Genomic DNA, 18,442 nt, shown 5'->3' with positions numbered 1-18,442 from the left:
ATACAGGGGTGAGGTCTGATCCATCTGTGTAGGAAGGAGCTGTTAGGGAAAAAAACAAATAAAAAAAGAACAGAAAAACAAACAAACAAAAACTTTCATAATTCAGATATTTTTCTTGGTTTTATTGTTGTGCTCCTGTAAGAGCTACTGTGCTCAGCCATCTGAATGTGTAGGTGTGTCAGGGATGAAGAATTAAAATGTTGTATTTGTGTTAGAAACTCATGCTGGCACATGGCTGTGCAGTTCCCTATTACTATATTAAACATTGGTACTGCTTGTTGAACTAGCTGAAAATTCTATGAGTAGCTTTATTGTTTGGAAATCAAACAATTGGCATGGCAACTTTTTCGGAAAAATTAAGAGAATGAAAACTAATTCAGTTATCAGGGCTTGTTTTTATACTATAGTTCCGGTGAGAAGTTTGAAGAAGTCAAAGATCTTAGAAGGAAGATCCAGGAGTACATTCAGTAGTCTAGCTACTCTTTTGAAATTATAAGCAGTATTTTTTTCATGTGGATACACTTTTGAGATCAAGCAAGTGTACAGGGGGAGAGAAGGATATTGCATCAGACTCATTGCCTGTGTAAGCAAAACTTGAAAAATCAGTCCTTGTGCTTGAAGCTCAGTATAAAGATAAAATGGTCTAGTGGCAGAAACCAGTCTGCATCACAAATTAATCCCTTTGTATTCATAAAATATCTCAAGCAAAACCCACGGTGCTGTCACATTTTCATATGAATACCCAGGATATTCACGTAGTTTGCATTTATTCTGCATTTATTCTTAAATAACGTACAATTATTTCTGTAGATCATCTGGCTGAGAGTTTTAGTTTGAGTCAGGAGTGCATTTTTAAAGAAAATCTCTTGATCATATCTACTTACTGCACTTTGCTTTGTGTGACAGCAGGCTGAGAGCACAAGAACTGGATCCCTGTGAGATTAAAATAATCTAAAAGAAAATAGCCCAGCAGGCTGAAATTCCTGAGATTTGACACACTGGGAATCGACTTAAAACCTTCTGGGGGGTAAATGGAAATTCAGGCCACCCAGATATTCTAGAATTTGTACAGAGAAAACATGCCTGGGACCTGTGTAGGGATGTGCAGACCTTGTGTGCTCAGCTCTAAGGGTTTCACTCTGCACATACAATTCTGTTAGACCATGCTTCTTACAAATGTAGGCATAACTTTTGTTTTTTTTCTCAAAGTACACGGAAAACTATTAATAGATCTCGTTTTTCTTCCTTTTCTTATCATGTGCTAAGTGTCTGATGTCATGAGACACCCCTGGCTTTCTGACAGCCGTGCTTTGGCTTGAGATTTATTCTGTCCTCTGGTGTGATTGTCTGATTCTGCCAAAAATAATGATGCTCTTCACTGGAAATTTATCCCCTTCAGGATTCTGTTTGAATCAGATCACCAGGATTGTCTGGAAACTAACTGCACTAAGGGACTTCCAGTGGGATCACAGAATGTGGCCAGTGCTAGGTCCTAGAGAAGTGAGGAGATGGGACCATGCAGAGGGACATGAATGGCATTACTTGTGGCTGCCCCTGAATCCCTGGAAGTGTCCCAGGCCAGGCTGGACAGGGCTTGGAGCAGCCTGGAATAGTGGGAGGTGTCCCTGCCCACGGCAGGGGTTGGAATTAGGTATCTTTAAGATCCCTTCCAACCCAAACCATTCCGGGATTCTAGGATTCCTTAAGAAGTGAAACCACCAGCTCTACATTTCCAGTAAATTCAATTCAGGAATTACATTCAGAAATTGTCCCTGTTACAACAAAACATTAACAGTGAATTGCTGTTGCCTGGTCCAGATGTGTAGACGCTGCACCATAAAAGAGTATTTAGATTGTTATTTACCTCCAAATAATAGGTAAGCTTTGTAATCTTGTCAGATCTCCTTTTACCTTCCCCACAAGTCAATAAGGAGGCATCTGGCTCTGAAAAATGTATTCTGTGTGATCCTTTCACATACCTACCAGAGCTGTTTATGCATACAGTCATTAATCTCAAGTAGTTTTTAGTTTTCTTAAAAGCAATATTATTTTCCATACCAGAAATTGTCACTCTTAGAGAGAAATTTATCTGCTCCCTTCTCATCCTCTCCATTTTCCTTGTCTCTAAATATTTAAGGCAGCTTCAGGATAATTCTCCTGAAGACATACACCAAAATTAGGAAAAGAGTGAAAGATGAAGAGAGTCTCAAATGTAAAATTAGGAGTTTAAAATGCTTATTTCTGACTTCATGATGTCAATGCTTATAACAGGGAGAGAACCTCCTCCCATTTCTCAGCAAAAGTAGAGATTTTTACAGGAATGGTAGCACCCACACCATTAGGTTATGGCACAGATTCTATGTACAGACTGAAAAACAATATTTTTCTTTCTGAACCAGACAGTCATTGCTGATGTGATGGAACTGCTGCATCTTTTGTTGGGGTCTTCCTTGTCACCTTTGCAGAGGAGACAAGGAAATCACCACAGTCCAAAAGGTAAAATTCGTGATGAGTGTTTCTTTCCTTGCAGCTGTACATTAAATTTAAGATCCATTAACAGTAAAACAAACACATATTTATGAGCAACTCAGAGTCTGAATTCAAAAACTGTCAGCAAAGAGTAGAAATTACCTCTGTACAGCACATATATGTGCACTTATGCAAGTGCCTCAGACAAATTTTTTTTGATTGTTTAAATGAGATTTATACAGATTTGCCGTAAATGAGTACACTTCACCCTGCGTGTATCAAATAAAGACATGTGTAAAAAACATAACCATCTGGCTTTTTAATTTCAGAACATCCATCTTTGTATCTTCCAGGACTTGTTTGTCTAATGACATTTTTAAAAACCTGTGCCATAGCCATGCTTATGTAAGAACAGTGCAACCCTACCCTCATTCTATTCTGAAACGCATAAACAACTGCATTTTGAAGTGATACAATTATTTTGGGATGTCTGAAGGGAAGTAATGCTAATTTACTGATTTGAGTTCAAGCTCATTGTGAAAATAATTGGACTTACTGCCACGTGCCCACCTACACTCTCTTAGCAAATCATCCAGTTGCTCCAATGCTGCATAATTTAACCTACTCCTGAAGTTGAGGTTTTTTGGAGCATTGCATGTAATGAAAAATGATTCACCAGTTGATTCACTTTTTAATAAGATTTTTTTTTTCTTTTCCTCAACTACAGTTTAAATGATTTGTCAAATGCTTGTTATATATAAATAGCCAATTATTTTAATAAGGTTCATTGGAAACGCCAGGAATAGTTGCCCTGAAGATGTACTTCTACAGTGTAAAATTAAATGGTAAGTTACTTAATGGGATGAAGGCTTTCATGCCAGTATTCATTAAAAGTAATTAAAAATGAAAAATCTGCTTCAATACATATTAAAACTTTTAAAGTACCAACTCCTTTAAAACTAATAAGGAACGTCCTGGCTAGGCTCTTGCAAAATTCCATTAGATTAAAATTACCTCAGATGAAAAGCCATTAAATAGCCATTTAAACAGGTAAATAGAAGATCAGGAAATACTGACTAGTCCAGTGTTGGAAGTATGACTCCATAGAGAACATTGTAATAACTTTTCAGTGGCTATAAGGAAAAGATAAGTATTTTGCATAATAGAGAGTAGGTACCTATGCAGAGAATAATTTCACTGCATGGTCTATTTTATGAGAGTTCTCAAAAATGAAATAGGGATGAAAAAGTTTCTAAAAATACAAAAAAAAAAAAAATCTTGTTAACAGCACAAGATATATAACTATTGTGGCAAGGATTCTTGTAGAGCCTTATCTTATTTTAAATCCTTTGAAGTAGACAATTTAAAGTGAAAATATATTCTGGAATACACTCAGTTGTGTCTTTTCCTTGATTATTTTTTTAGTTATTATTTCTCTGGTAGTTTTTCATTTAACCTTAGCATTCTGAAACCTGTGATTATAGTTACTATTGTATGGAAATGAAGTCACTTCAAAACTTTACATTTCATTTCAAATTTCCCTTTAAGCGAGGGTAGCGTAGGGGAAGTGCCACTATAGAATGCAAGGAGAAGTTGCAGAATGTGGTAGATAATAAATAGATTTTAAACTGGATTTCTAAATACATGCCACTACTCATTTCACTGGTGCTATAACAGAATAACTATAATGTGGAACAGAAATGTAAATTATAGGTAGAAAAGCTGACAGAGTGGAGAAGGAAATTAGTCATCATGAAAAATGCTGGTTTGTCTAAATTGAAAATTTTACTTACCATACAAAATTTAAAAAGGTATTAATTAAAATAAAACTTAAAAATAGTCTTTTCATTTACTCAGAGCCTGTATTTTTTACAAATCAAAGTGAAGAGGATCATACTATATATTCCAATTTCCTAGAAACAAGTTGACCTAAATATATTTCAGAACCAATAGGATGGAAAACACCACTGGATTGGTACCAGGGGAACTAAATATATTTTTAAGGGGTCTAGTTACAGAAGTATATTTAAAATGTGTAAATTAGAATTTTTAAAGAAGACTAAGAAGAGCTAAATTTGCTCTGAAAAAAGAATGTAAGAATGCTTGAGGAGCAGTTTCTGAAGGAATTCTAGACAGGAGCAATTGAATTTTGCCCACAATTGGTTTTGCTTTGTCTTTAGTTGGTGAAGAATATTAATGGTGCGAGGTGTCTCAAACATTCATGCATCACCAAGCAAAAAAACTCTGAATTTTGCCCAGATATTGTTTTTATTTCCGTGGCTTGCTTGTTTAGAAGGTTTCTTCTGAGTTTAGAACACAACTTTAGTAACTCTCTTGCTTGACTTGCTGCCTTCAAAAAGACCCACAGGATGGTTTGGGTTGGGAGGGACCCCAAATCCCCCCCATTCCCAGCCCAGCCACGGCAGGGCCAGCTCCCAGTGTCCCAGGAGCTGCCAGCCCCAATGTCCAGCCTGGCCTTGGGCACTGCCAGGGATCCAGGGGCAGCCCCAGCTGCTCTGGGCACCCTGTGCCAGGGCCTGCCCACCCTGCCAGGGAACAATCCCTGCCCAAGATCCCATCCAGCCCTGCCCTCTGCCACTGGCAGCCATTCCCTGGCTCCTGGCCCTGCAGCCCTTGGCAATTGTCTCTCTCCACCTTTGCTGCGGCTCCTTCGGGCCCTGCGAGGCCACAGGGAGCTGAGGCCAAAGCTTCTCCTGTCCGGGCTGAGCAATGGCAGCTGTGGCAGCCTTTCCTGGCAGCAGAGCTGCTCCGTCCCTCTGCTCATCCTGGAGCCTCCTCTGGGCCGGCTCCAGCAGCTCCAGGTGCTCCCTGTGCCGGGCCCCAGAGATGGAGGAGACTAGAACATAAAATATTTGTACTGAATGCTTCAGCAAGAATCCTAACAGTCCTGTGGTGGATAATGCTGGAGGAGATTTACCACAGTATCTTGTTCCAAATACTCTCAGGAGGAGGAAAACCCCATGCAGCATTAGGAGAGCAGGAGTAATACAATGTTTAACCTCTAAGGGTTGAGGAGCAAGAGGTTTGCACTCTTTTTGTCTCAAGTGTGAAGCTGTTTTCTTCTCTTTCTGAAGATATCCCAACAGCAAATGGCACATAACACTTGAAGTTTCCTGCACGTTCTTTTGGCATTGTCTTTTTAGAGTTTTCTGTGGTCAGGAAACTGGCTTTGAAGAAGCAGTGAAGCCTCTGAATTCTAACACATGCCCTGTCTTGTGCTGAATGTTAATATATCCAATTCAGATTTAATAATATATACAAAATTCCTGTATTTCACAGAAATATGCCACTTTTCTTTTTATAATGTTTCACACCAGTGTTGAGCCAAACACGTGCTAGTGCTTGTTTTTGCATAATCTTAATTAAATCAAGGATCAGTTTTAGCTGAAGTTACAGTTTATCTGTTTACATAAATTACAAACAAACATTTCTCTGGAAACATGTTAGAGACTTTCCTAAACCTCTAATTAAGATTATTGAAATAAATTATTATCATGAAAATTGTTTCTATATTCTGTATCTTTTAGCCAAAAATTGAAGGTTATCCACCTGTGCTTTTTCTGATGCTTTTACATTCTTTTTAAATACATTTATTTACTTATTCATGTATTAGCTTTTTAGGCAAAAATCTAAAACTAGAAGTTAACCTAATTTCGGAGACCTTTACAATTTAGGCTTGTTTTTATAAACCTTATGAATATGAGGAAGAATTCTTTAATTTGGGGATTTTTTGGTAAATATTTTAACAAAACTGCCTTACTCTTAAAAAAGATGTGTCTTTCTATGAGTGAATTTCTGTAATCCTTCAAATTGTATCCTGTCACTGAGTAGCTCACTTTTAAGGTAATTTTATTAAATTTTAGTTTCTCATGAGTCAGGTTATTTAGCAAATAGAACCAGTATAATTTCATTCTTTTCAACAGAGCTTTGCCATTTAGTATTCCATAAAAATATTTGGTGCTTGAGCAGCTTGGTGCAAATAAAAAAAATGAGTATGCAAGCTGAGTTTTGTGAAAGGTTTGACCCTCTGGAAGCTCAAGCATAAACAATAACAAGATACTTCAAAATTCTGCAAGCAAGATCATACTTTTCATGTGATCTTACTGATTTAATATTGATTTGAGCAATTAGATCATTCAGGATCACTATACAATAAAGAAACAATACCTCGAATGCATTTAAAAAATCTATAAAGAACCATCAGGCAACTACAAGATTAGCTTGGCTTAAACTCCAGCTTAAAGATAATTATTCTGTATTACCTTTTTGTCCACATTATGCCAGTTTCCAAAAGCAAAGACATTTGAACACATTGTCAGCTATATAAAAGTTTTATTTTGAAGAAGAATTGGGCAGGGAAGTATTTCAGGTTTTCTTTAAAAATATTAAAAACTGGGGCACAGGAGGGAGTGTGAAATTAGACTTGGAGTTGATCTTTATCCAGTTTTCGGTTATGGGTCTTCACAGCAGCCAATTATGAATCAGATATAGCTAAATGATTTTTTGTTCCTAAATTATACTAAATTGTATCCTAAACTGACTTTATCATGGGGAAGAAAAATATGGATTATGTTTGATCAATTCTCCTAATAAAGACCATGTTGTCTTCCAGTGAAGACTCTTGAACATAAATGCTGCTTCTGTGAGGGGCCAACCACTTTATCACAAAGATTGAAGACAAAATACAGAAGACTGGTACACAAAATCAGAAGACTGGTTTTAAAACGTGACTTAGAGTTGAGATGAGCAGCCTGAGTGTGATCCAGCAGCCAAAACGAGGACAAAAGCAAAGGAGAGAGAGAATGTTCTGGTCGGCAGGAGGGAGCTTCAGGAAGCCTGCATGGCAAAAGGCAGTGCTGGACCAGAAACAAGGGTTCAGGTGGCAGGAACCAGGAATTTGGGCTGTGAAAAGAACAAACAGGCAGGGGACAGGAACAAGACACTGGTGTGAGCTCTCAGGCAAAGCACAGGATGTGTTGGCAAGAAAAAAACAACCCAAAAAAAGCATTTAAATTGAGTTTATTGGTCCTTTCTTCAGAAAAGGTCAGGTTTATACCTAGTACCTTGCTGAAGGACTCAAATGGCTCTGTGTAAGAGTTGATATTTTTATTATGACAGCTACATAATTTAAATATTCATTTCATAGGGGGTGATTTTTTCAGGAAAATACATGTGACTATATTTAACAGGTAAAACCCAAAATGGGGGCTAGGCATTTTTAATTACATTATATTTGCAAGTACTAGTTTTTATTCATGTTTTATTAAATACTTAGAGGATTAAATAACTATATATATATATATATAATCCATCAAAGGAGGACAAAAGCACAGAAATCTACCCCTTGATGGTTTTCCAAGTCACTGCATGGTGTAGTCAAGTTCTCTATTACTTTCCTAGTTTCTGACAGTGAAGTTTTGTTCCAGGGTGCACCAGGCCTGTGCTTCGAATAGAAGTCTGCTTAATAGCTTTGTGATTATGGATTGATCTTAGGAGATAGGAAATTTAAATTTAATCATCTGCAGCAAGGAAACCTTAGCATAACCTTTACTTCCTGATCAACTCTCTCAGCCCTTCAAGCTGTTTCATTCAAGGAACAATCTATTTTCAGGAAATGGTCGGTTTCCATGTCCCTGCATCACCTTGGATTTCAGAGTCCCTTTTCAGTACAGAAATCTTGGGACATTGGGCATTCAGGTTTTTTGGGGCTGGGGATTTTGGGGTGGTTTTGTTTGGGTTTTTAGTTTGGTTTGTTTTGGGTTGGAGGTGTTTTTGTTGATTTTTTGTTTGTGTGGTATTGTAGTTCCTCTTGGTTTTCTTTCATTTTCTTTATTGTTGTTTGTTTGTTGGCTTTTTATCTAACCTGGACACTATCTAGAAACCCAGACTTTCCCTCTGCCTTTGATGAGTCCTCTTCACTGAGTGTTTATCAGTTCTGCCACCTCCCTCTGTGAGGAAATCTGATTTCTCTGGCAGCACCCATTTCTCTGTATTTTATTTGGTGCAAAGCAAAAGAACCTGCCTTGAAGCTAAAACCCAACCTCACCTGAAAAATCACGAGCAACCTGCAGTGATTTTACTGTGCATTATTAATTTACATCAAAAGAAAACCTCTGTCCTTCCTATGTAGGTTATGTGGTGAAGAATTAAAATCTGGTAACAGAGAGTTTTCTGTATGAGTCACTATTGCTGGTAGGAGCAACTTCTCAAGAAACTCTGGCATTTTAAAATTTCTAGTGAAATTCACTTCTTGTCCTGATAATATGACAAAGTTTATGTCTTTCAGAAGGAAGGAATGCACCAGCTGGTGTAAAGTGTGGTATCAGAATTGGCACATCTAGGAATTTGAGCATAATCTCACCACAATTCCTAGGAACCACCCTTAATTAAATATTCTTCTTCTGCATGTTCAGTTAAATGAAATAATAACAGGAAAATATGTAATTCTGTAGAAAGCACTATTTAACACATGTTCAAGAACATGTTCAAGAATGTTCCTTATTCTTTAACTCAGTTTAGTTGATTTAGTTGATTTTCTTTTCAACTAAAATGAAATGATGATGAAATGAATAATCTTTCCTCATTCACTCATCAAATATGACATATTTGTTTGAGCTGATGGGACTCAAGGTTCTGATATTACTGGGAAGAAATCACTGTAGAAGCCTAGTAACAAAGATAATAATTAACAACTTTCATCTTTCTGATGCATCTGATCACTGCTGATTGCTTTGAAAGGATGTGGTGCTTCAAGCTCAGTTTATTTTCTCCACCACCACACAGACAATATGAAATATTCTGGAAAGCTGTGCATTTTCTCCTACATATTTCAACAGGAATGGCAAATTGGGGGAAAAAAAAAATCTTGAGAAGATATTGTCTTTACACAGGAAAGCTTTTAAGAGGATAAATTACCACCTGCATCTCACCAAGAGTGAGATAGTTCATATGTTCACTTAATGTTTTTCAGTTCACAGTGACCTTGATTTTTTTTTCCCCACAAATATGTTAGCCTGTATTAAAGTGATGAATAACCAGATAAAAATGTAAGGTTAATGGGCTTTGCTTAAAAACGAAAATAGGAAGCCGAAGAATCTTGTTAAATTTTATAAATACATATAAAGAATTTAATTTAGAACTGAGCAGGTCTGTTCTTTGGTCATTTCCCTTGGCAGGTTTTATTTCTTGCACTCTAAGCTGTTACTCCTCTTGTTCATCTTTAATAGAAAAATCTAAAAGCTAACTCTAGAGTTTTATTATGCCAGTATGTAATATCTTTATAAGTGAGAAATATTAAAATATGAGGGGTTAAAAAAAAGCCCAGGGATCCATTGCCATCATTAATTTTTAGCATAAAAATCAGCAATTTTTCTGGTTCAAGCAATTGAAACTAGCCTTCATATTTCACTGAAGTCCTGTCTCTGCGTTTCTATTCACAGCAATGGGAAGATTATCCTATTCACTATATAAAAACACTGAGTTTTTGAATATAGACTCCTGGAAAATGGAAAAAAATAAAAGTCATGTTGAAAGCACAAAAGTCACACGCTGAAACTACCAAATATTCAGCAACTTTGTTGACAGAGCTGAATTATTCTCCTGAGCAAAGCTGTGTTGCATAAGATTTACACGTTTTTGTAACATTTTTTTGTAGTTTGTGTATGCCAGCAGGAAAAAAAAAAACATCATTTTGGGGACAGAAGCAGATTCAACACAACAGCAAGGAGGGTGACTTCATTTCCCAGTGATTTCCCATATTATCAACCATGTCATCTACCACATTTACCACATCCTCTACCCTTTTAAAAATATTTACCTGCAGCCCCTTTGGACAACGACATATAAAATCTATATAACATTTCAGCTCCATGCAGAATAAATATAAATGTGGAGACTGAGAAATTTAATTATGTCGCATCAGTATCTCCCCTCTGCCTATTTAATGGTGACTGAAAAATTCTGTGTCACATTTGAGAAAAGGAATCTGATATTATACTTTAAAGCTGCTATATTGAAAGACACAGGGGAGTTTTATTCTTGCGGCGTCTGACAAAGCGTTGTGCAAAAGAGGAACTCAAGTGAGATTACCCACCTTTTCTGTCTTTTGAGTCTAATGAAATTTGCTGGCTTCAAGATTGAGTTATTAGTTTCAATTTGCCCACTAACTCCTTCACAGGAAGGGAATTTTTTAGCTGGTTAAACAACCTTGTCAATTATGTGTTTAATGAATTAAGATGAACTGAGACACATCTTTAACTGGCATCTGTTGATAAAGAAGTAGCTACATGCTTTGAACTTTCAAGAATCACTACTGAATGCTCCACTGGAACTACAATTTGTTGGTTTTTTTTTTAAGGCAAAACTGTGACTTTTGGCTGTGATACACACATGAAATTACAGTGGAAATCCTATAATTAAATTATATTGTACAACTGGACATAATAAAACTTCTCTCTCACTCTTTTTTTCCTCTTTTTCCAGTTTTTTTAAACATATGTTTATTGCTTTTACCATGCTAATCCTGGCATCCTCCCCTGTGCTTCTTGCAGATGTGAATGAATGTGAAGCTGAACCCTGCAGGAATGGTGGAATCTGCACAGATCTTGTTGCCAACTATTCCTGTGAATGCCCAGGTGAATTTATGGGAAGGAACTGCCAACAGAGTAAGTACAGCATGGTTTTAAAACTTTATCTTTTAATAATATAAAAGATAAGATTTTATTTTTACAGGGAAAAAAAAAAAGATAAGAAAGAAAATAAAATGTTTTAATGTACTGTGAAAATATTTCTTTACAAATAAAGAAACCTCAAAATAAAGAAACCTCAAAATAGCTATCCCATTCCCTTCAAAACTGGAGGAATTTCAGAGACCAAATCTATCACACGTTCAAGTAAAGCATCTGATACGATGGAAATATTTGCCAAAATGTATAATAAATATCTACAGTTTAGCAAGAAGTAAAATAGTGTGAAGTAGAAAAATAGAAAAAAAAAATTCAGGCTGGGGTTTCATCTCATTAAATATCCTGTCTTCAGCAGCGTTATTAGCACAAATCAAGTGTAAGAACAGGGCAAAAATATCAGTTATTTGCTCTGATGTGTCTCTTAGCCTCTGAAATTTGGACCACTGCTTTCTGGGGAAGTCATTAATAGAATTAATAGTCATTATTGGACCTGTCCTGGGAACAATCTCACATGATTTTTACAATAACATTGATTATGGATGCACCATAAAAGTCTGATTCCTAAAGTTCTTCATGGATGATAGACCAGGTAGTCCTGAAGACTAGCAAAAATAGAATAAATTTCTTTGCCACAAAATGCAATATACCTTAAGAGTTAGATATTAGAGGCTGTTGGGTTTTAAATACTGTAAAGATGCAAGTCTGTGTGTTTTTTTTTAACAAAATATGTTAAAATGATGGTATTGTGGATAAAGCTAATATAGTTCCAATGTATATTACATAAAAAGAAACAGGAAAGTATTTGACAATTGGAGTGCTGGGTATTACATTCAAAATACCTGAAACACTGGGCTCATCTACATTCACATAAGAAAGGGAGTTTCTAATGCAAGAAAAATCCTACTTTGTGTAGCAAAAAAAGAGAAAAGGTGTGACAAGTTGAAGGATAAATAAATGAAACCATAACAAAGTAGAAAAAACTTGATTATTTTTCCTGCATTCACATTGTGGATGCATGGGGGAGAGTAGAGGGGAAAACAGGATGGGCCAATAACAACAAAAGTTTTTTAGAAGTAACTTCAGTGAATTACATTTATACATTTATACATTATACATTTATACACCACAGAAAAAATATCTGAGTGTATGTAGTTCTAGACAGGAATAAAAGACAGAGATTTGCTTTGAGGAAGTCACAGGTCTCTATGGCTACCTGTGACTTAACAAAAAAATTAACAAAAAAATAAAAATAAAAAAAGGTATATATTAAAGTGTTTTTCAGAATTTGCTGGTGAAGCAATTCATGCATTTCCTTATTAGGTGCAATTGAATTGCCATTTGGAATTCTGCCAGGAATCTCATCCATCTCTTCAGAGTTTATCCCTTCTGTATTTTGGCTGCATCATGCCAGCTCAGAAAATAGATCACATAAACCCAATCTCCTGTTTTGCTGGAAATGGCCTAGTCAGAGCTATTACTTAAGTGATCATTGCATTTTCTGAACCATCATCTGTTATTTTATATTCCTTTTTTTTTTTTAATAGATGAATATGTAGCAATATACAAAAATAACTTTGTGTCTGAAGTTGCGTATCTTAATATATTAAACTGAATTAAGTTTTATGTATGTGCATAAGCACAGACATATATTTCTGGTTCTGAGAGCATAGTACAGAAAGTATATGTATGTACAAAAAAATCCAAATTTTCTAGTTTATTGAAATATTGTAAGGACTCTGCCGTTCTATTGCAAAATATGTTACCCACTCTCTGTCTTTCTGGGTCTTATTTTGGGGGATTCATATTTTGGGGGATAAATAAATATAAATATAAATATAAATATAAATATAAATATAAATATAAATATAAATATAAATATAAATATAAATATAAATATAAATATAAATAGTTTACCATCTCTATAAATCTGCACTACACCATTTTCTATAGCTGGGTTTGAAAACAAGGGGTTCTTTCCATTAGAAGTTTGGTTATGTCATCACACTTAATTACGTAATTACAAGTAGTTATTACACATTCTAATTACACCATCAAAGTTTTACACATATTTACAGTAATCATATAATTAAATACCGTTATGCTAATTATGTAAATTACTGACTGCTGTCTCAGAATTACCTCACAACGCTCAAAGATTCCTGAGTCACATCACAGAATATGTAAAATATCCTAGATGTTAGGGTAAAAAAAACCTGCACAAATGCATCAATGCAAGCTACTTTTCCAGCATGCATTGTCTAATAATTAATCTAGTTTGTTATAGCCCAAATATCACTGCTTTGCAACAAGCATTTTTCTTGTTACACATCAGCCTCCTCTACTTTGTGTCAGGTTGTTTTTTTACTAGACCTCCACCTACGTTTTCCCTCTTTCTTAATTCCACCATTTGATTTCACCACACTTAATTCCTTTTTGCTAATCTCCTAAATAATTCCCATCCATTCTATCTCATTTGTAGCACTTTTCAGGTGTGAGACAGCTGTTGTGCTACACCCAGCTCCTGGGAGCCTTGTGTGACACCCATCCCAAATCCTTCTGAGTAGTCCCAAAAGTCTCTGAAATAACTAGTGCAGCTAGTCTCAGCTGACCTGAGAAGGAAGGGGTTGAAACTGAGTATAAAAATTACAGTAAAATGAGATTTTGTCATATTTGGACCACCTTAACCATCCTCTGAGTCTGTGTCTGACATGGATGAGATTTGAACTTTCCTTTCTTTCCCTTTCCCTTTCCCTTTCCCTTTCCCTTTCCCTTTCCCTTTCCCTTTCCCTTTCCCTTTCCCTTTCCCTTTCCCTTTCCCTTTCTTTCTCTTTTTCTCTCTTTCTTTTTCTCTTTTTCTCTCTTTCTTTTTCTCTTTCTCTCTCTTTCTTTTTCTCTTTCTCTCTCTTTTTCTCTTTCTTTTTCTCTTTCTCTTTCTCTCTCTCTTTCTCTCGCTTTCTCTCTCTCATGAGCTATGGCTGGTTTTACCAATTTGGGCATAAATGGTATTTAAACCAGCTGCTTCTCATTTCTGGAAAGCAAGGATGAGGCAAAATCAGGGTAAAGTGGAGTGTGAGAGCACTGACAGCCTCACAACATATTCAGCCATTCTGGGATGAGCTTATCAGCCTGTTAAGAGATACTTCAACAAACATCTGGTATTTACAGAACCCACCTGCAGATGTTTAGCAAACACAGAATGGGAATAAAGCACCTTTCCCCATCTTCTGAATCCAAAATTTAAGCTATACTGATTCCATATTACTTCCCTGATTTCTTAAGGCCTCAGAATTTCCGTGGTGCAGCTGCATCTCCTTCTGCTCCCTCACTCTCTGAACCAATTCCTTACTCCTGTTCTGAATTCAAACTATCAATTATGATCACGTCCATTGCAGCTTTCCATGGTCTTGGATTGTCCCTAAATAAAGTGCTGCTTCCAGAACAGTTTCTCCTGTGGTTGGCGGGTTTGATTTTGTTTTTGCTTTGTGGATCACAACATTCTCTTGCAGGCACTTTCATCACAGTCAGGCTGTTTGCATTATTCAGTGCAAATCTATATTGTTAAAATCTCCCGTGATCAGCGTGGGCAGTGAATTGCAGTAATATGTGAGCAGTTCCACAGGTGATTTTTCAATCCCTTTCACTCCCATTTTAATGGTTTTAATCAAACAGATGGTAGCAGACAGTGGACACCTTACAATTCCACCACTGTGCATTTTGGAGCTGTGTTTTGCTAATTGCCAAGAGTTGCTGCCATTAAAGCATATGGCAAATTTTCTCGTGCTTTTTTCTTTAAAGATCCAGATCAAAATAGTCACTATAAATATTTCTTTACATATACTATGCCCCCTTCACCTCCTTTTCTGTGGATTCAACATGCCCATATGTAGGAGAACTGCATTCAAAGCAAGTGCACCAATTTATTTGTCTAGCATGTCAGAAATCCTGGCAAGCATTGTACCTCCACATCGCTCTCATTGATTTCCTCTGCTTTTATGGTTTAGCACACTATTGTGTCTCTGTTGCTCTTGGTTGCCTCCTGCCTTCCTCTCTGTGGAAATCAAAGTGGCATTTTCTTTCCATTCACATGAAAATGCCTGTTCTTTCAATGTCTTTTTTACTCAAAAAGCTGTATGAAAGTCTGATCTAGGCATAAGGAGATGTTTGAGACTTCTGCTTACAAGCAGCCTGATACTCCCAGGCTAGATGGCTTCACTCAAAGCACACTAATGCATTATGATTTTGGAATTTTCCTTCTCTCAAAATGATTCCCTGGGCATGACCCTGATTTGTAGTTTGGGAAAAATAATTTGTTTTACAGTATCTTTTCTAATAGAGCCTTACTCCTTTTCACGCTGTCTGTATTTCCCTTGTGTGTTGTCAAGGCAGTGTGTTGGGTCTTTCTGGCTTCAGGTGCTTGTCCTTTGAACTCCTCTGCTTGGTGCTCACAGCCTTGGGTGAATTTTGGATTATCTCTGTCTTACAGATCCAGCTCTGACCAACCCTGGCCCAGCAAGGTCCAGGGTTCATAAAGCCTCCATGCTTAAATTCAGAAAAACCCTACTCAAAACAGACATAAGGGCATAAAAAAGTGCACAGAAAATCAGAACAGTTTATGAAACATTAAAAAGCTGTGTCTTCGGGGGGAAGGCTTATGGCTGAATAAAATTTGCCTTCCAGGAAATCTGTGTTTTCAAAATATGGATAGGAATCAGAATTTCACCAATTTCTTACATCAATGAACATGGTTAGGGGGCTTTCTGGTGAACTCAGCCCATGGAATTGCCCTGTTAAAATTAAGATGTTAACAACTGAATGGCAAAGGAGATCCCATTGCATACATGCCTTATTTCCAGATTACCTTCTGGGGAACTTTGGTTTTGAGGCCTGAGATTCTTTATTCACCTCCAGGAAATACTTTGAGCTTGTGGTCAGCCACTGTGAAACTCTTCACCTGCCAGGAATCAACACAATATCCAGTTCCCCAAACTACTGATTAACATAAAAATCTCTGTCAAAGAGATTTTGGAGGGTCTACTCTTCCCTACAGTTCAAAATATCAGTTTGATTAATTCTGTGAATAATTCATTAAGAAGTCTGAGTTTAAGCTTATTCTTGATTGTTTGGAATGTGTGCCTGTTCCACAATCTCAAATACTGGAGTTAAATATAAAGTCCGAAATCATTGGAGTACAAAGCTGGACAAATATACTAATGAAGGATTGGCAAGGGGGAAAAAAGGGAAGGCAATTAATAAAGCAGATAAGTTCTTTGATCCAGTGAACTTCACAGCCACATAGGTATTGGGCTGGTAGAAAGGAAAGGCAGGGGAAAGAGCCTGGGCATGAAATCAAAGCTTGACACCAGTTCAAAAATGTTAATCAAACTGTGGTCTAATCAAGAAAGTGGGAACTCTTCTTTAATTAACTTTTAAGGCAAAGAGAAGGGTTTGTTTAAATTTTAATATTTTTCTTGCTTTGTTTCACTTCAGAGATCATAAAATTTAAAAGCCAGCGTTCTCAGCTTATTGTCAGCAGGGGATACAAGGCAGAAAAAGTCAGTAAATATGTACATTCCTGCTAGTCATTATTCAGATGACAAATTCAGGACTTCCATGGAAAAATTAAGGAGGTTTTATAGATAATATGTGTGTGCATGTGTGGATGCATGTACACAAAATTATTAATCATAGAGAATTAATTTTTAATGTCATCAGGGTAGTTAATGTATCATTCACTCGGTATCCTTATGGATTTATGGGATTATGTGTGGTTAATCTCATACAAAAGAAATAATAGAAAGAAAATTGTGCCTACAAGAACTTTATCCATTTAATATCAAGTTAATAGAACTAGTGTGAACTCCCTGGATTACAGTAATATCTCAGAGCAGAAACATATCAGAAATACACTTTGAAAGTGCAAGAGGGAGAATTTTTACATGTCAAATGTGACTTCAGGCCATGTAATTCAACTCAGCCTCAGTAATTTGTCCTTCTCTGAACATACCATAAGAATAGAAGCAAAAAATATTCTAAAAGTTAAATTGCTACTTGAAAGAGAGGCTAACATCAGTAATAGGAATTCTGCTTTGTACACATCTTTAACTATTTCAGCTAACCTTGAACGGAATACAATTTCTATATTTGCATTGGACAAAACCCCTCTGGAGTGTCTTGCTGAAAATGATGAGTTTTGCTGAATCTGCAGCGCTCTGTGAACGTTGTCTGGCGGGCATTTCTGCGTGTCGCCTTGGTATGAAAGTGCAAAGAGGCAGAAAATGTTACAGAAACGACAGAACACGTTGTTAGCATTGAAGTGTTCTCCCAGGCATTTCAATGACCTAGTGAGAAGTATTAATCAAACTCCCACATTTCCAACACCAAGTCTTCAAACAAAGCACACCCTGCCCCTTCCACTGGAGACTTTCTCTGTCCAGGCATCCCGAGCAGGGCACAGAGGTGTTTGCAAATCTGGGCTCAGCAGATCAGAACTGTAGTTCAGCAGAAAAAGGGAAATGAGATTGATCTCTCTGTGTTTGATGTTGAAACAAAGTCCTCAGCCCTGTGCCTTCGGGTACATTTTCATCTTGCTGCACTGGCACTGTACAGAAATGTATCCCTTTGAAAACTAATTTCTTGATATCTTGTTTTGATTAGGCAAGGGAGGATTCAGTCTTTACTGAGACACCTGGCAGAATCTCAGTGTAAAATACTCAGGCAAGCCCTGAAGACCCAATAGGAATATTTTAAATCCCTAATTGTTTCCTTGCTCCATGAGTCATCAAGTTCAGCAATAGATTTTATGTGGCGCCAAAACTCAAAATATTATCTCAAGTCTGTATTGAACCCTGTGTTGTTGACTTGAGATTGAACCACCTTGTTGTGGCAACTTTTTTGCCATGTTTTCTTGCTTAAACCTGTGGATCTGCTTTTTTTTAAATGGTTTGTGTCATTCTTGACTCAGTTGCCCTCAGCAAAAAGAGGATGGAGTCAGGGATTCCTTCTGCCTCTTTTCCTACTGTGGGAGAGGTGTGACCCTACCTTTTCACAGAATCCTAGACACTCACAAAGAGTAGAGGAGAAAAAAAAAATATCCTCATCTTATAAACATGATCCACTGTTCCTTTGTTGGAGGAACTTTTATGTGCATTTTTATGCGTGGCAAAGCCTATGACAATGAATATTTCAGTGTTTCTAAGCCTTAAAAGAAAAATTACAGCACTCCATTATTCTCAAAGTAGACCTTATAGCTCTTAAGTTCCTGGTCTGGT

At 36.8% G+C, this 18,442-nt stretch overlaps 1 protein-coding gene across 1 annotated transcript in view; it reads left to right on the top strand.

Annotated features, from left to right (window-relative positions):
- The window catches only part of EDIL3 (EGF like repeats and discoidin domains 3), a 233,855-nt gene that overhangs the window by 124,508 nt on the left and 90,905 nt on the right, over positions 1–18,442 (top strand). The window contains exon 5 of the mRNA XM_015653032.3: positions 11,040–11,153. Coding sequence (XP_015508518.1) covers positions 11,040–11,153 — 114 coding nt within the window. The remainder of the gene's footprint in view (positions 1–11,039; positions 11,154–18,442) is intronic.

The sequence above is a fragment of the Parus major genome, chromosome Z, assembly GCF_001522545.3.
Source record: "Parus major isolate Abel chromosome Z, Parus_major1.1, whole genome shotgun sequence".
In the NCBI taxonomy this organism is placed as follows: domain Eukaryota; kingdom Metazoa; phylum Chordata; class Aves; order Passeriformes; family Paridae; genus Parus; species Parus major.
The sequence above is the reverse complement of the archived record's forward strand: the minus strand, read 5'-3'. Positions and strand labels throughout refer to the sequence as shown.